This window comes from Megalops cyprinoides, chromosome 12, assembly GCF_013368585.1.
Source record: "Megalops cyprinoides isolate fMegCyp1 chromosome 12, fMegCyp1.pri, whole genome shotgun sequence".
NCBI classification, from domain to species: domain Eukaryota; kingdom Metazoa; phylum Chordata; class Actinopteri; order Elopiformes; family Megalopidae; genus Megalops; species Megalops cyprinoides.
In genome coordinates, this window is record NC_050594.1 from 8,769,562 (window position 1) to 8,783,054 (window position 13,493).

Genomic DNA, 13,493 nt, shown 5'->3' on the forward strand with positions numbered 1-13,493 from the left:
TTCCCTTATACAGTATACAGAGTAACATACCGTTATTCCAAGGTGTCTCGTGTTCCTCATTATGTTCATTTGAAGCACAGAGAGATGGCAGCTGTCTGGGATGTGATCCTCTCACATCAGCTTTCCATGTGGACATTGGTTTTGTCTCTCTCTGTGTCTCTGTCTCAGCGTGTACTAGATGTCCACGTCAGACCGCCCTTTTGTCTCATTCTCCCATTCAGCTGACCTTGGTAACAAGGATGAAATGATGTTACATTAACTTGAGTGCATAACCATTTTCCTTTCTTTATTGTCCTATGTAACGGTTCCGAAATTTGCAGTCATAACCTCCCCTCCTTTTTCCTTTGGACATGGACGTATTTCTGTTTGTTCGATGACAAATAAACATTTTACACTGTTTCCGGTGTACTAATCTGTTCTAGCAGAGCACTTCCATGCTGTGACATTACAGCATAAAAATGATACACTTACACAGCAAGGATATTTGCTGAAACCATTAAGATTATGTACTTCACTCAACTTTACACCAGGGGTGCACAGCCAAGCAACTGAACTGGCAAGTTACATGCCCACCTCTGCTGTTTTTTTTTTTTTTTTTTTTTAATCAGTCTGTAACCAGCAAACAGGATTAGGAGCCTCCTGTTGTGAACCTACACCCTCTGCTCCGCTGCAGTCACTAGAGTGAGAGACCCAGAATTTCCCCACAGTCCACTGTTCCTGATGCTGAATTTTTTGTTAACAGAATGGCTATGGAGGAATTGTGAATTGTACATTCCTATAGAATGTTCCGGAGGTCAACCCCCCATTTCAGTCTACAGTGCATTTTCCGTTTTTCCATAATTTCTGTGCACAACAGAGTCTGTGTCTTAGTGACGGATGTGACATGATAATGAATTATGGATCAACCTTCTGTGGCCACGCTATTGGGGGGCGGGGGGAGGGGGGGGGGGGTCAGTTATATAATCCAATTAAGCGTTTAATCTGAATTCATGATAAGATTTGGTTAATTTGGGTATTAATGGCAAATGGATGCAATATGATCTTGGATAGGGGGTGTTGGCTATCCAGATTGGTATTGTGATGTCAGCCCCTTCCAACCACATGCTACACCTGTTTTTTTTGTATGCCTGTCAGCAGCTTGGACTCCACTGCTTGGAACACAAGAGTATGGGAAATTAATTATTAAGATGAATTAATGAGAAATTTTCATTTTCAAGGCTCATTTTCACTCACCTGTGTCCAGGTTCACTTTGACATGGCAAAGCTATAAAGGGTGTGTCTACTTACAGCCTGGCATAGGGAAGGGGGCTTTGAAAGCAGGCAGTCTCAGGTGAAGTTTGCTACCTAATACTTGAAATGTGGTGTGGGTGTGGTTCCATTACATTTAGCGGAACGCATTCATGAACCTTGTTCATACAACACAAGAACATTGTATGAGTCATGCCATGTCCCAGAAACAAAATATTTCTTGGTGTCCAGATCCAAAGGGAACTTTAAAGGAAACATTGACCACGTCCGGCCAGGCGGAGGCTTCCCAGAAGGAAATCACCGCATGGCCAGCCTGCAAAGCTGCAAGCTGTTCATGATCCTTCAAGAGGCAGCGCAGAAACATGACTTGAAAGTACATTGGCCTGCAGGTGACTTAACCTGAAGATAATGTAACAGAAACTATTTTGTAGATATCCCCATGTGCACTGGGGCTGCCTGTCAGGCTGACAAATGAACCTATTACAAACCAGTCTATCTGCTGAACTGTTCTGTTGACAGTTTAGAGAGGATTTCTTAATAATAATCCGTTGGTCCACAGGACCAGGCTTGCATTTGGCATTAGTCACAAAAATGTTTCAACAAAAAGCATGTGGTCTGTTAAAGGTGCAAGGGGGAAGAGTCCATGTTGTAAATTGTGCCACTTCACCTGAGATGTCTACATGATAGTAAACAATATTTTAAAGTATCAAGGCAGGCATGACTTATAGTGAGATAAAATGATTTAAAGAACTGTTTGTTTCTCAATTTTTCAAGTAAATTATTCAAGTACCTGAATGCATTGAAATATTAAATTAGTTGTTGAATTTTACCCACTGCCACTGCATAATAGCCATTAGTATTCTGGTCCACTGTGTGGTGCTTGCCTGTGGCTAGCTGACATCAGCACAATTTCGATGTGAAGAAGAAAAAAGTTGAAACATTCAGATACAGGTAGATTGATGGGCACGTCTTCTGACAGGTACCGCTGGCTATCAAATATGGTAATGTGAAATGGTGAGAACAAAAAAATCTCATGCACACTCAAAAGTAACAGGAAATTCATGCATTCATGCAAATCATGCTTTTTATTACCTGCCTGTGCTGACTGGCCTCTTGAGAGTATTAAAACTCTGCAACTAAACGTGTACTGTCTTACAAGACTAAAAGAAAAGGTTATTTTTTGTACTCCCTCATGGTGTGTTGTGCATTGCTTTTTTAATTTTAGGCTCTACCGTTAGTTAAACGTTAGTTAAACGTGTCTTCCTATAGAACGACACCATAGTTCTCCTGTCTACAGTTAACCGCAGTCTTTTACTTCTAGGCTGCCAAAGCTGCACCCTCTTCAGTGTTCGCACCTGCCACAGAATCCAAAGACAGGACTTAATTCGAATTATAGATGCATAACTGAACATGTGGCTGATGCTATGGGCGTGGCAAGTGTAGGCTTTGGGTTTACTTCGTGTGTTTGTTAAATGGGGGGGGGGGGGGGGGGGGGGTATTTTAAGGAGACCAAGGGGATACTGGTGGACATACACGGGGATATCTCTCTTACAAGCTAGCACGTCTCTGAATACCTCCAACACGAGAGTGTCTGACGCAGGATGTGCAACGTTTAATCCAACCGAAAATCTTTACATCGTGTAAAAAATATATCTTACACTTCTGATACGATAGTGAACCTTTACAAACCCCAAAACAGGCAGACCCACTATGCACTGACCATCATCGACTCTTAAGAACCTATAAAATATAGCAAAACAAAAAGCAAACCTAGCAAAACACTGACAGGTTCAATCAGTGAGTCAGTGCTTAAGTCTAGACGCCTCCACCCACCTTACCCACTGTGGGTATGAAGGACAAATGCGATCAATTTTGTTTCACCTTTTGAGGATCGCTGAAAATCATTTTTACGAGCAAAAGATGGAGGGCGACCAAGTAATTGGTAAAACAATAATCATAAACCACACGAAAAAAAATTACGAGCAGCAGATGCATTCCGATGACTCTGAGTTCGTGGCATGAACTGATAACCTACTTTACAAAAAAAAGAAACAATGTGTACATAATCTGTGCCATTATACTTGAATCCATAGCTCTTTCCAGATAATGAACATTTATATCTGCTACGATTTAGTATTGTGTTGAGTGCAATTAGTGTTGCATTTTAACCACAAAACATTCTAGAAAGAGGGTCATTAACATCCATTCCATCATTTATCAAATTCATAATCACAAATGAACATGAAACAAAACGCCGTTGAAACATCAGGAATTCACCGCAATAAGGTACATATTTTTGTGGGTGGGAGCCACGTTTAAAATTATGGATTTACTTGGTGTACGCATCAAATTAACAGATTAAGAATTTAATGACCGATGAGCGGGATGTAAAAAAAACATTCTTTAAACTATGATTCATCAAATAAACTTGCTGAAATATATTCATTTTATCTTTATATGAGGGCAATGTTTGTTGTCATTTTTTGATTATGAGAGATATAATTAGATATATTTTTCCAAACGTGAAATTATTATAAGCACACAGGTAAAAATTATTTGATTTTGAAGACTCAAAATGCAAACACACAGAAAAGAATGCGCTGTATGTGCGCATAAAAAGATTCGCCTACGTTGACACTAGAGGGCAGTCCCGTGTCCTGCGTTTTTGATCTGTAACCTGCCTCGCAACGTTACTGCTACAGAAAAGAACGATACGGAACTTGACCCTACTTTTAGAAAAAAACGCCATTCACCTACTCTCTCTCTCTCTCTGTCTCTCTCCCTCTCTCTCTCCCTCTCTCTCTCTCTCTCTCTCTCTCTATATATATATATATATATATATATATATATATATATATATATATATATATATATATATAGTGCCGATTAAGACAAATAAATAAACGAGCTTAGTAACATAAAATACCCAGCACAATAAAAAGGAGACAAAGCAAAAGAGACGACAGGTGACAGAATAAACGACAACAAAAATCTGTTCATAACATTTCATAGTGGACAGAACTTTCACGTTTTATGTATTTACAAGTGCTTGTTCTGGTTTTCGTGACAGAAAATATCATTTTATGCGTGACGTTGAAAGGTATATGATCATTCATCTACTCTGACATGGCAGAGGAATTCCTGCCCCGCGTTAAACTTCTCTGATTGGTAGAATGGACTGGCTCACCTTCCTGGATTTGCATATACTGAGTGAGTTACTTTCCTGCTTTGCATGTACCTTTTTCCTCCAAGAAAAAAATTACCTCTGTTTCCTTATTTGCAATTCAGGGCAAGTTTCCTTGTAGACGGAGCGGCAGCAGCGGTAGCCCCAGGAAGGTATCGATATAATTGTTTATTTTTTCACGTTATATCTGCATTTTGATTTTGTTACTGTCTGTAGCTTTAAGTTAAAGCAAAAGTGATTTGCACTGTGGACAGATCTGGTTCGTGGTGTGTAGCTGACCTTTCGCAATTATGGCCCGTATTTTCAGTGTAGCCAACTTGTGATCGCTATCTGATTTTTTTTTTTTTTTTACAAATGTCAGCAATTCAGTCTTTAACCAGTAATAACTTTGGTAGAGAGTGAAAGCTAAAGAATTGAATATATTAAAAATATATATATATGTATTTAGCTTATAGAGTTAATGTGAGCGATATATGTCTTTGCCAGAGTGTGGCGATTGTGTTTGCCCCTGTCCTGGAGTACAATTCTGACCTAAACATACGGACATGCCCACGTTTGCGTCACACGAGAGTGGTAGTCGTGTGAGGACAAAACACGCTTTGCTGTCCCCTCGGTGTCGAAATTCGGTGCTTTCATTTCATTCGTGATCATATACGGTTTGATTCAATGGGCTGCAATAAATTCAAGCTTTCTGGGACATTCCTTGTATTTGCTGTGGGTTATCCTGAATGTTTTTTTTTTTATTATTATTATTTTACTTTATCTTTTATGTGTTTACCCACATCAGTTCACTTAGGATTTCTGTCTAAGCACCAGTTGCTTTGTCTTCCTTATTTCCCAGCAGAATTTTTTTCCTGGGTACTAAGAAGACAATGGCGCGCTTTACGGGTAAGTCCCTCTGGAAAATTGCAACACTCGCTGCCAAAATGAGAGACATACATTTTCATTACCTTGCAGGCAACAGATAAACATATCAGCAAATGACAACATATAGAAAGTGTAGGGCTGTATAGACACTTTCCTTTTGATTTTCTTTTAATGAAGAATTTCTTTTATGAACCTGACTACCTGACGGTGTCATCCAACTGACGTGTTAGTTGGTTAGCATCTTAGCTTAATAACCCTGCGTGGTTGCTGAAAGGTTGCCAGACAGCTAGTCAGTTATTGTCTAGTCGACGCGAAGCACCATGGTTAAGTTTCATGTATATTTGTATATTCGCTTTGATATACACTTTTTAGACTTAGGCACAAACGTTTCACCCTCCCATCTGTAAATTTTCGGTAAATGAGAATCAGTGGCGTTTTAATTCAAACAGATTTAAATCATTTTTTTATCTCTGGTTTGTATGGATATTTTCATATTTGTTTGGTGTAAATCCGTTTTTGATTTTAAAGAAATATTTTCTTGTTACTATTTCAGTGACATAAAAATACGCACAATGTAAGATTTAGAGAATTTAGTTCCCTATACGGTAACTAAGTAGCAACCTCATTATACTTCGTGAAATAAGTGTATTACTGATGTGCTCTTTAAGCACAACACTGCTGATGGCAAACAATATTACAGAAGCCTAAAATGTCTTTGTTCACTGTGAAATATCATTTAATTTAAAAAAAATTACCTCTGTTTTTAAGGCCTTTGTTCCATACCAATCGAGATGGATGAGTCCATGAATATTATGGAACTTGTCTCTAAGCTGAAAGAGCAGGAGTGCTCCTCCTTTGGCCTGGATGATGCTTGCAGAGCGGACGGTGGCTGGCCAAGTCCTGGCATGAAGGAACTCACGTCTCCTGAATCCACCTCCTGCAGCCAGAGATACGAGGGGAGGGCTTATGGCGGTGTCCAGTGGATGGGTACTGATAGAAGCTGTTGTCCAGTACACTCACAGACTCCCGGGAGACAGGTGGCATATTCTGACACTCCGAGGCTATCCCATGTCCCTGCAAGAGCCAGTCTCGACCCCGGCGGACTCCGACTTCAACCCTGCGGGGTAGGGGACCCTGAGGGAGACGCAAAAAGCATCCCCCCGTTGGGGGAAGGTGGCGTCTCTGGCCGTTCTGGTCAAAACAGGCCTGAGAACCTCCCCAGCAAGGACACAGGATATGAGTCCCATGTCCAAAAGGAGCAGGATGAACTGGATCCTCCTCTTCCTCTGAGGTCTGACATCGGCTACACAATGGCGCCCCAGGGTCGCTATAACAACAGATCAGGATGTGGTCCCTACATGCCTCCTCCTGGTGAGTGCCTTACAATATTACATGACACAGTATGGTACAACAACACATGCAGCAGTAGGCGCATAACAGCTAGAAATTAATCAAATAGGCACCAAGCCAACACACTCATCATTGCAAGTGCACACAGAGACTATGATCTGTGGAAGGAACATTATGCATACACACCCTTTTTGAATTTGCATTTAATATATGGTGAGCTGCTTGCCCTATCTAAGAGGCAATCTGATTTTGTGGGCAACATTGTTGCCTGGGCAGTTTTCAGGGAGATGAAGGTGGCAAGTTCAAATCCATCCTGGGAGAGGAACACTGTTGTTATAAACCCCCTCCCCTTACCCACCTTGAGCAAGCATGCTTACAGTGAATGTCTCAAAAAAAATCCACCTGAATGAATAGATCAAATGAAAAGCACGAGCAAGTTGCCTTCACTGAGGCCATTTGTGAAGGTAATGAATTGAAAGTAACGATCCTATAATTACATAAGGTGTTTGCAAAGGCCGGGATTAGTTGTTACAAACATCTTGTCACCGTAGATATGACAGGAAAATTACTCTGTATGAACTGTTATGAAAAGGGTGTGTGTGTTTGCTTTTCTCTGCTTCTACTTGCTTTTCAAATGAGCTACTTGCTGGGTAATTTAGTTCCACATGGTGAAACATCTTCATTTCAACATGTGACGTTCCCTGCAAATGCAAGTTCACTATCTCAATTAATTTGTAGTCAGAATCTTCGGTTACACCTGAAAATGAAAGTAGAGTATTAACATGTAGTTTTCAGCTTTTCAAACAAATACACTTTGAGTTAATGACTACCCTATAAGTTGAAAACCAGAGAAAAGTACAGGAGGCACTCCAACATTTGTCAGACTTCTGCTGGTTAAACATTAACTGTGGGCCCTATAATGCAGAGAGAAAAGAGAGATTAATTAAGGAGGATCAGTCAGAAAAACATGCATCTAGCAGTTTAGATTGGCCTGACCCAGCTCTGCTCATTTGCAGATGTTTGTCCCATGGGCTGCCGGTGTCTCTACTCCCCACGCTGCCCTGAACTTCCAAGAGGAGACATGGATCCAAGATTGTTCATGCATCAGCACAAGCAGCCCGTTGGCCATGCCCACCTCCCGGGTCATCATCCTGCGTCCCAAGTGGACGTCGGACACTGGAGAGGGCCAGAAGTCTGGTAAACCCTTGTTTTGGGATATTGGGGGGACTTTCCTTGTTCTTTCATTTTCTCAGTTCAGGGATTCAAGTTCAAGGTCAAATTTCTCAACAAGAGAGTGAAATAAAGAAACATTTCACAAGCAAATGCATTATGTATTTGCAAACTCATGATGTAAATACACTGTGTTTTTCACCTTTTTTGAGTGACATTTAAAGTGTACGACTTACTAAGATAATAAGGGTGACATCACTCTATGAAATTAATTTCCCAGCTCAAGTTTACTTTAACAGACTTGTTAGGCAAGGCGGTCAGCAAACACCACACTCCAGGGAGATCTTCTGTTCAGTCGCTGTGAGGCAGACCCATACAGGGAAACATCGAGCCAACATGCTGAGTTGATAAAAAAAAATTCATAAGTGAATCTTAAAACGTGAGAATGTAAAATCAATTTTTGTGCATGCTTTCTAAAGCAATGGGACATAATCATTCCTAGATTTATGAACCTTGCCCTTTTGATGCAATTGTAGATAGTCTGATTGTAGTTAGTCTGCTTGCAGGTACAAAGTGCTCTCAAGCAATGCTTACATGCCGAACAAACTGGCGACATGCAATACAGTTTTATTGGTTAGCCTCACTGCGTATTCTCAAAGCAGCATTGACTTAAGACTCAGGTTCACAGTCATAATTTTGGTTCTTTGTTCTAATGCTTTACAGAAAAGTGACCTTTCATTGTAGAGACTTACGCATACAGATTACTAAGCATTAAACATTCATTTCGCATTCCATTTTAATATACATTTACTCATTTTACTGTTACCTTCTGTAGACAGTTTTACAATACCAGTTGTTGTATGCTGAAAGATAAAAAAAAAAAAAAAACTATGCAGATTTTGTGGTAATGAATATGCTGTGTCATCAAGAATTATGGTTGGTGTAGAGATGTGCATTGAATGTGCTGTTGCAGACAGACAGATAGGAATTTGAGAACCTCACAGAGACTTCCAGAGAAGTGGGAGTATGTGGCATTGGCAGCACAGTATGTTGACATTCGCCTCAGTTGGAGGGCCAATGAGTGATACAAGAAACAAAACAAAGATCTGGTTTATTTATGGGCCATGGCTATTTTAATGTTTTGTTATTGTTTTTTTAATGAATTGATTCATTTAATTAATAATTATAATTATATTTAATAATTATATTTCATGATTATATTCTGTGGGGCTTCCGGCACCTTCCCCAGGCCGGGGAACCCTGAGGCAGAGTGCGCCGTCAACGTTCCATACTACGAGGCCCCGCCTCTGGAGGTCATGTCCGAAGTCAGTGTGCGTCCAAGCCCCCTTCAACCAAGAGGTCCCGCCGAAGCCCAGGGCAAGAGGAAGACCATCAGCCTCCCTGACGAGTGCCGTGAGTGAACATCTTTGTCACAAATGTCCCCGTGGAAAGGAGTCTCCCTGGAGATGCAATCATATAAAAGGAAACAGGTTGCAGGGTGGCTGTGTGGAGCAGTGGCTGGGAGGAGCCTGGCTTATAGCCAGGATTTTACTGGTTCTTATACTTGTAGGGGCCACAGTTGTAGATTAAATCAGACCAGTAAACCTGAATTGCCTCAGTAAAAACAAAGCTGGGTGTGTAACACATACGACAGGCCGTGTGAGATAAAGCCGTCAGCACAGCAAACAAATGATATAAGATGTGTGCTTTTACGAGATGAATAACCCGTTTGACATTAAATAGTCATGCGGGGGTCGTACTGCTAAACAAGGTAGTACTGAGATACTGTATCATGGTTGATGTAGTTGTGAGTGGATTGTTACACTTGGTTTCCATTGAAATGGAACACATTATTTTTTAACCACTGGGATATTTCTCACTTCGGCATTTTCAGGTAATGTTTTTGTCACCTACTCTGTGGACTCCGCCTCCGAAATAGTTCCCTTTGTGGAATTTCTCACCAATCAAGGCTTTCGTCCAGCTGTAAGTTACAGAGTCACACATGTCACATCAACTTCCTCGCAGAAAATTCTTAGATAATATTAGTTTCATAATGCTGTAATACAGGTTCCATAGTACTTTTCCTATTGCATGTTATTACCCATGTAATTGTGCTTTAGGGATGAATGTTCAAATATATACATCTATAATATTTATACTTTCTTCTTCATTTTAAGTTGTAAATATTGAGGATTTAAATCACATGCAATAAAAGAAAAAAAAACACCTAAAATGAAGGACTTCACCTTTAACTTCTAGATTGACATATTTGACAACCAAGTAAGAAGCATGGATATCAACAATTGGATGGACAGCTACTTAAAAGATGTAAGTTTTACCAAAAGCCTTATTCGTTTCATATCTTGTGTTTCTTTGAACAATTCCATAAGCCTGTCAAACATCATAGCGTGTTGATATCCTCTAAATCCAAGTGACAGCAACAATGTACATTGTCAATGTAGTGCTCTCAATCGAATTGTAACTGGTGTTGTACTTTGCTCTAAAGCTTGCTTGCCTGTTGTTCTTTGCCATTTTTACTCTTGTATACCATCAGGAAGTTATGAAAAATTCTTGTAGGAAACGCAGGAAGGAGGTACATCCTCAGCAACAGCACCCTGACTTTTACGAGAGCTGCTAACATGGGGTGGCAAGAGATGCAAACATGGATTCAGAATCCGAAAACCAGCTGGGTAGCAGTGTTCCAACAAGGTTATAATCTTTGTAGTGGTTTTAATAATTAATTTCTTATTTTTGCATTTCAGAAATCAGTGCTCATCATCATAGTCATCAGTCCTCAGTACAAGGCCGACATTGAAGGATCTGGTTTGGATGAACATGGCCTGCACACCAAGTACATCCATTCAATGGTGAGGGCCAAGACTGATTTTCCTGTCAGAGGAACTGAAGAAAACAAGTGCAAGTGAACAAACACTGCAGACTAAGGGGCAGTTAAATACTGTCATTATGGTAGTTTGAAAGATACGTTGACAGCTGTACTGAAAGAGAGTGTTGCTGTGTTCTTGTTTTTTTTATACAAGTGTTTCCCAGTCCTGGTTCTAGTGACCCCTTGTGTGTACTGGTTTTTATTCTAGCTAAGGTGGTTTATTAGGTCTGATTGAGCTGTTAGCTGAACACAGCTCTTCATTTGGAAAAAAAAAATATATATAATATATATCTTATTGTGAATAAAATGTATGTTGAAAGAGACAATTGTATTGATATGATAGAAGGGTTGTTTGTTCAAAATATCTCTGTGAATGTCTGCTCCTTGAACAAATTTGGCACAGCTGGCCCAATTAAGTGTAATTATTTCATTTTTCAAATTAGTTTATTTTTTTGTTTTAGTCCCCCAGTGAACAGGTCTTAATAACAGCCTTAATAAATTAAGGTGTTTGTGTTACTAATTTGTTTATGGAATTGAAATGAATAAACATAGCTTACAGCAATATCTCACATGTGTATGTTTGTTAGAGCAAAAATTTCCAAATTTCCAATTCCATATATGGATATGAACAGAGAACTGAAAACCAATGTTTAAGTTGAGTTAAACAGAGATCGGCACTCATAAAGCCTAATAAAGCCTAATAGCCTAATAAACCAAGCTGAGGTGACAATCAGTATACACAGTGGGTCCCCAAGAGCAGGACTGGGAAACACTGGTTTACACGGCACTTTTTCTAGTACCTTTGTCCATCATACTTTTAGTGTGACAAAAATTACAGAAATGAACTGGAACAGGAGAGATAGTTAATAGCCCCTTTCATTTGTTGTCTCCATCGTGTTAAAATATATCCTGTGATTAAACGCCATGCGTTTGAGCACTTGCTGAATAAAATTGTTAACACATATGTCAACAGTTAACTTCTGTTCCTAAGGTTCCTAAGTAGGGCACTGCCATGATGTGTCCTGGAACAAAATAACTTATTCTGAATTGTGCCAATAAATATTCACTGATATAAATGGATGCTATGTAATCTATACAAGTCACTTGAAAAGGACAAATGATAATGAATATTAATATCCATCGACTGTTATGATGTTGTTCTAAATGTTTTTTTCCTTTCTCCCCCTTTGCTTGCGGCACTCAGATGCAAAATGAATTCATCCAGCAAGGAAGCCTAAATTTCCGATTCATCCCTGTGCTCTTCCCAAATGCGACCCAGGTGAGTCTGATGTTTTTCAGCAGGTGCAGACCTTTGCACTGTCAGTCAGGACAGCAAAGTACAGCAAATTGAAACACAACTCAACATGGCCACATATTGAAGTCCTAATGGTAGGGGATACGGCTTGAGAAATTAGATTTTACAGTCTGACACTCATTCATAAACATTTAAAAATCCAGAGGTGGTTGATTGCAGTAATCATGTGCAAGACCAGTCACATCACTGCCAAAGAAGTGATAATCATAACAATAATACTTTGTCTCACACCTTTCATACAATGAAACTGAAGCCCAAAGTGTTTCACAGCACACGTCAGGCAAGCATTACATTGAAAATGTACAAAACAGAAAACAACTCATAAATTACCATACTAAAACCATACTAATTATCACAACAGTGTGACTAACAAAAGGGATTGCCCCTGTCTAACAGAAATAAACCGGAGCCTTTTTTTCACCTAACCGCATTGAGGCACAACGTTCCCTTATAGAAACACGTGCCCGGGTGGCTGCAGAACACACGGGTCTACCGCTGGCCCCGCGACCTGGAGGACCTCCTGCTCAGACTGCTCCGCGAGGAAAGGTACATCCCGCCCCCGCTGGCCAAGGAGGTGACCCTCACCATCCGCCCCGTCACCGCAGACCGTCCCAACACCATGTGAGGAACGACGTCCTTGGCGTTTGTGAATAACCTTGAACAGGTAACATTCTGATAAAGGAAGATCAGACTTCTGCTACATGAAATAGTATGTGGAAAAACATCAGCCTCTAGTGGTAGGCTGTAGGTTAGGTCACCAGAGACGTGTTGGAAACACGCTCTCCCTGCTCTCCCCTGTTCATGCTCCCTTTCACTGATACTCATTTCTGTGAGAGAACACATGACTTGGAAATGGTGTCTTAATAGATAAAGTCTCTGTTTAGAGAAACCTGCCTCTGTTACAGTTAATGCTTTTGATAGTGCCTTGTGATAAATGGACAGGTAAAGCATGACAGATAGACAGGCAGACGAGGGAGTGCTGTCCTTAAAACCACTCCACAATCTTAACCGTGGCAGGGTCTATGTTCATATCATGGAGGGTAAGTTCACATTACATCTCATTGTACTGCGTTACTTTTACAACATTGGGGCATTTTTCAGGTACCCAATTAGCTATAATCTGACAGGAGTGTGGAACAGATGGAGCCTGCAAACGGGCCTCGCTATGATCAAATCCTATTTTATACTTATGTTCTTCTTGCCAGTGTAATTACAAAGTCATAGTTTAAAATGTCATATAAACAGATGTAATTTAACATTGTAAAGTATTACATACACAGCAAAAAGAGTGTCTGATGATAGTGATTATTTATACAACACTAGAAAGCTATGAATACACTTATGCAACAATAGACATCTGTGAATTAAGACTGTAAGCATAAACTGCATGGTATTAAGAGTTTGTATTTACAATCATTATATACTGCCTTTCCTGTTCAATTTTACTGAGGCTGCATGTGGAATGAGTTCAACTG

General features: G+C 40.1%; 1 protein-coding gene across 2 annotated transcripts; it reads left to right on the forward strand.

Annotated features, from left to right (window-relative positions):
• The first annotated feature begins 4,546 nt into the window (after nt 1–4,546).
• traf3ip2a (TRAF3 interacting protein 2a) lies at nt 4,547–12,798 on the forward strand. 2 transcript variants are annotated; one of them, XM_036543011.1, is made up of 10 exons: nt 4,547–4,584; nt 5,274–5,320; nt 6,068–6,670; nt 7,666–7,846; nt 9,069–9,232; nt 9,714–9,802; nt 10,079–10,147; nt 10,582–10,686; nt 11,908–11,982; nt 12,473–12,798. In XM_036543011.1, exons 2-10 carry the CDS (start codon nt 5,305–5,307, stop codon nt 12,641–12,643), a joined length of 1,473 nt encoding a protein of 490 aa, XP_036398904.1. In that variant the 5' UTR covers nt 4,547–4,584; nt 5,274–5,304; the 3' UTR covers nt 12,644–12,798. The 2 variants fall into 2 exon arrangements, with proteins under 2 accessions (XP_036398904.1, XP_036398905.1); XM_036543012.1 differs by having other exon boundaries at nt 4,556–4,584; nt 5,277–5,320.
• Nucleotides 12,799–13,493: the final 695 nt, after the last annotated feature.

Excerpts from the sequence above, each read along its gene's own strand:
- traf3ip2a (XM_036543011.1), top strand. Across the intron at positions 10,148-10,581 it reads TGGACAGCTACTTAAAAGAT|AAATCAGTGCTCATCATCAT; the intron begins GTAAGTTTTACC and ends TTTGCATTTCAG. Across the intron at positions 11,983-12,472 it reads TCTTCCCAAATGCGACCCAG|AAACACGTGCCCGGGTGGCT; the intron begins GTGAGTCTGATG and ends GTTCCCTTATAG.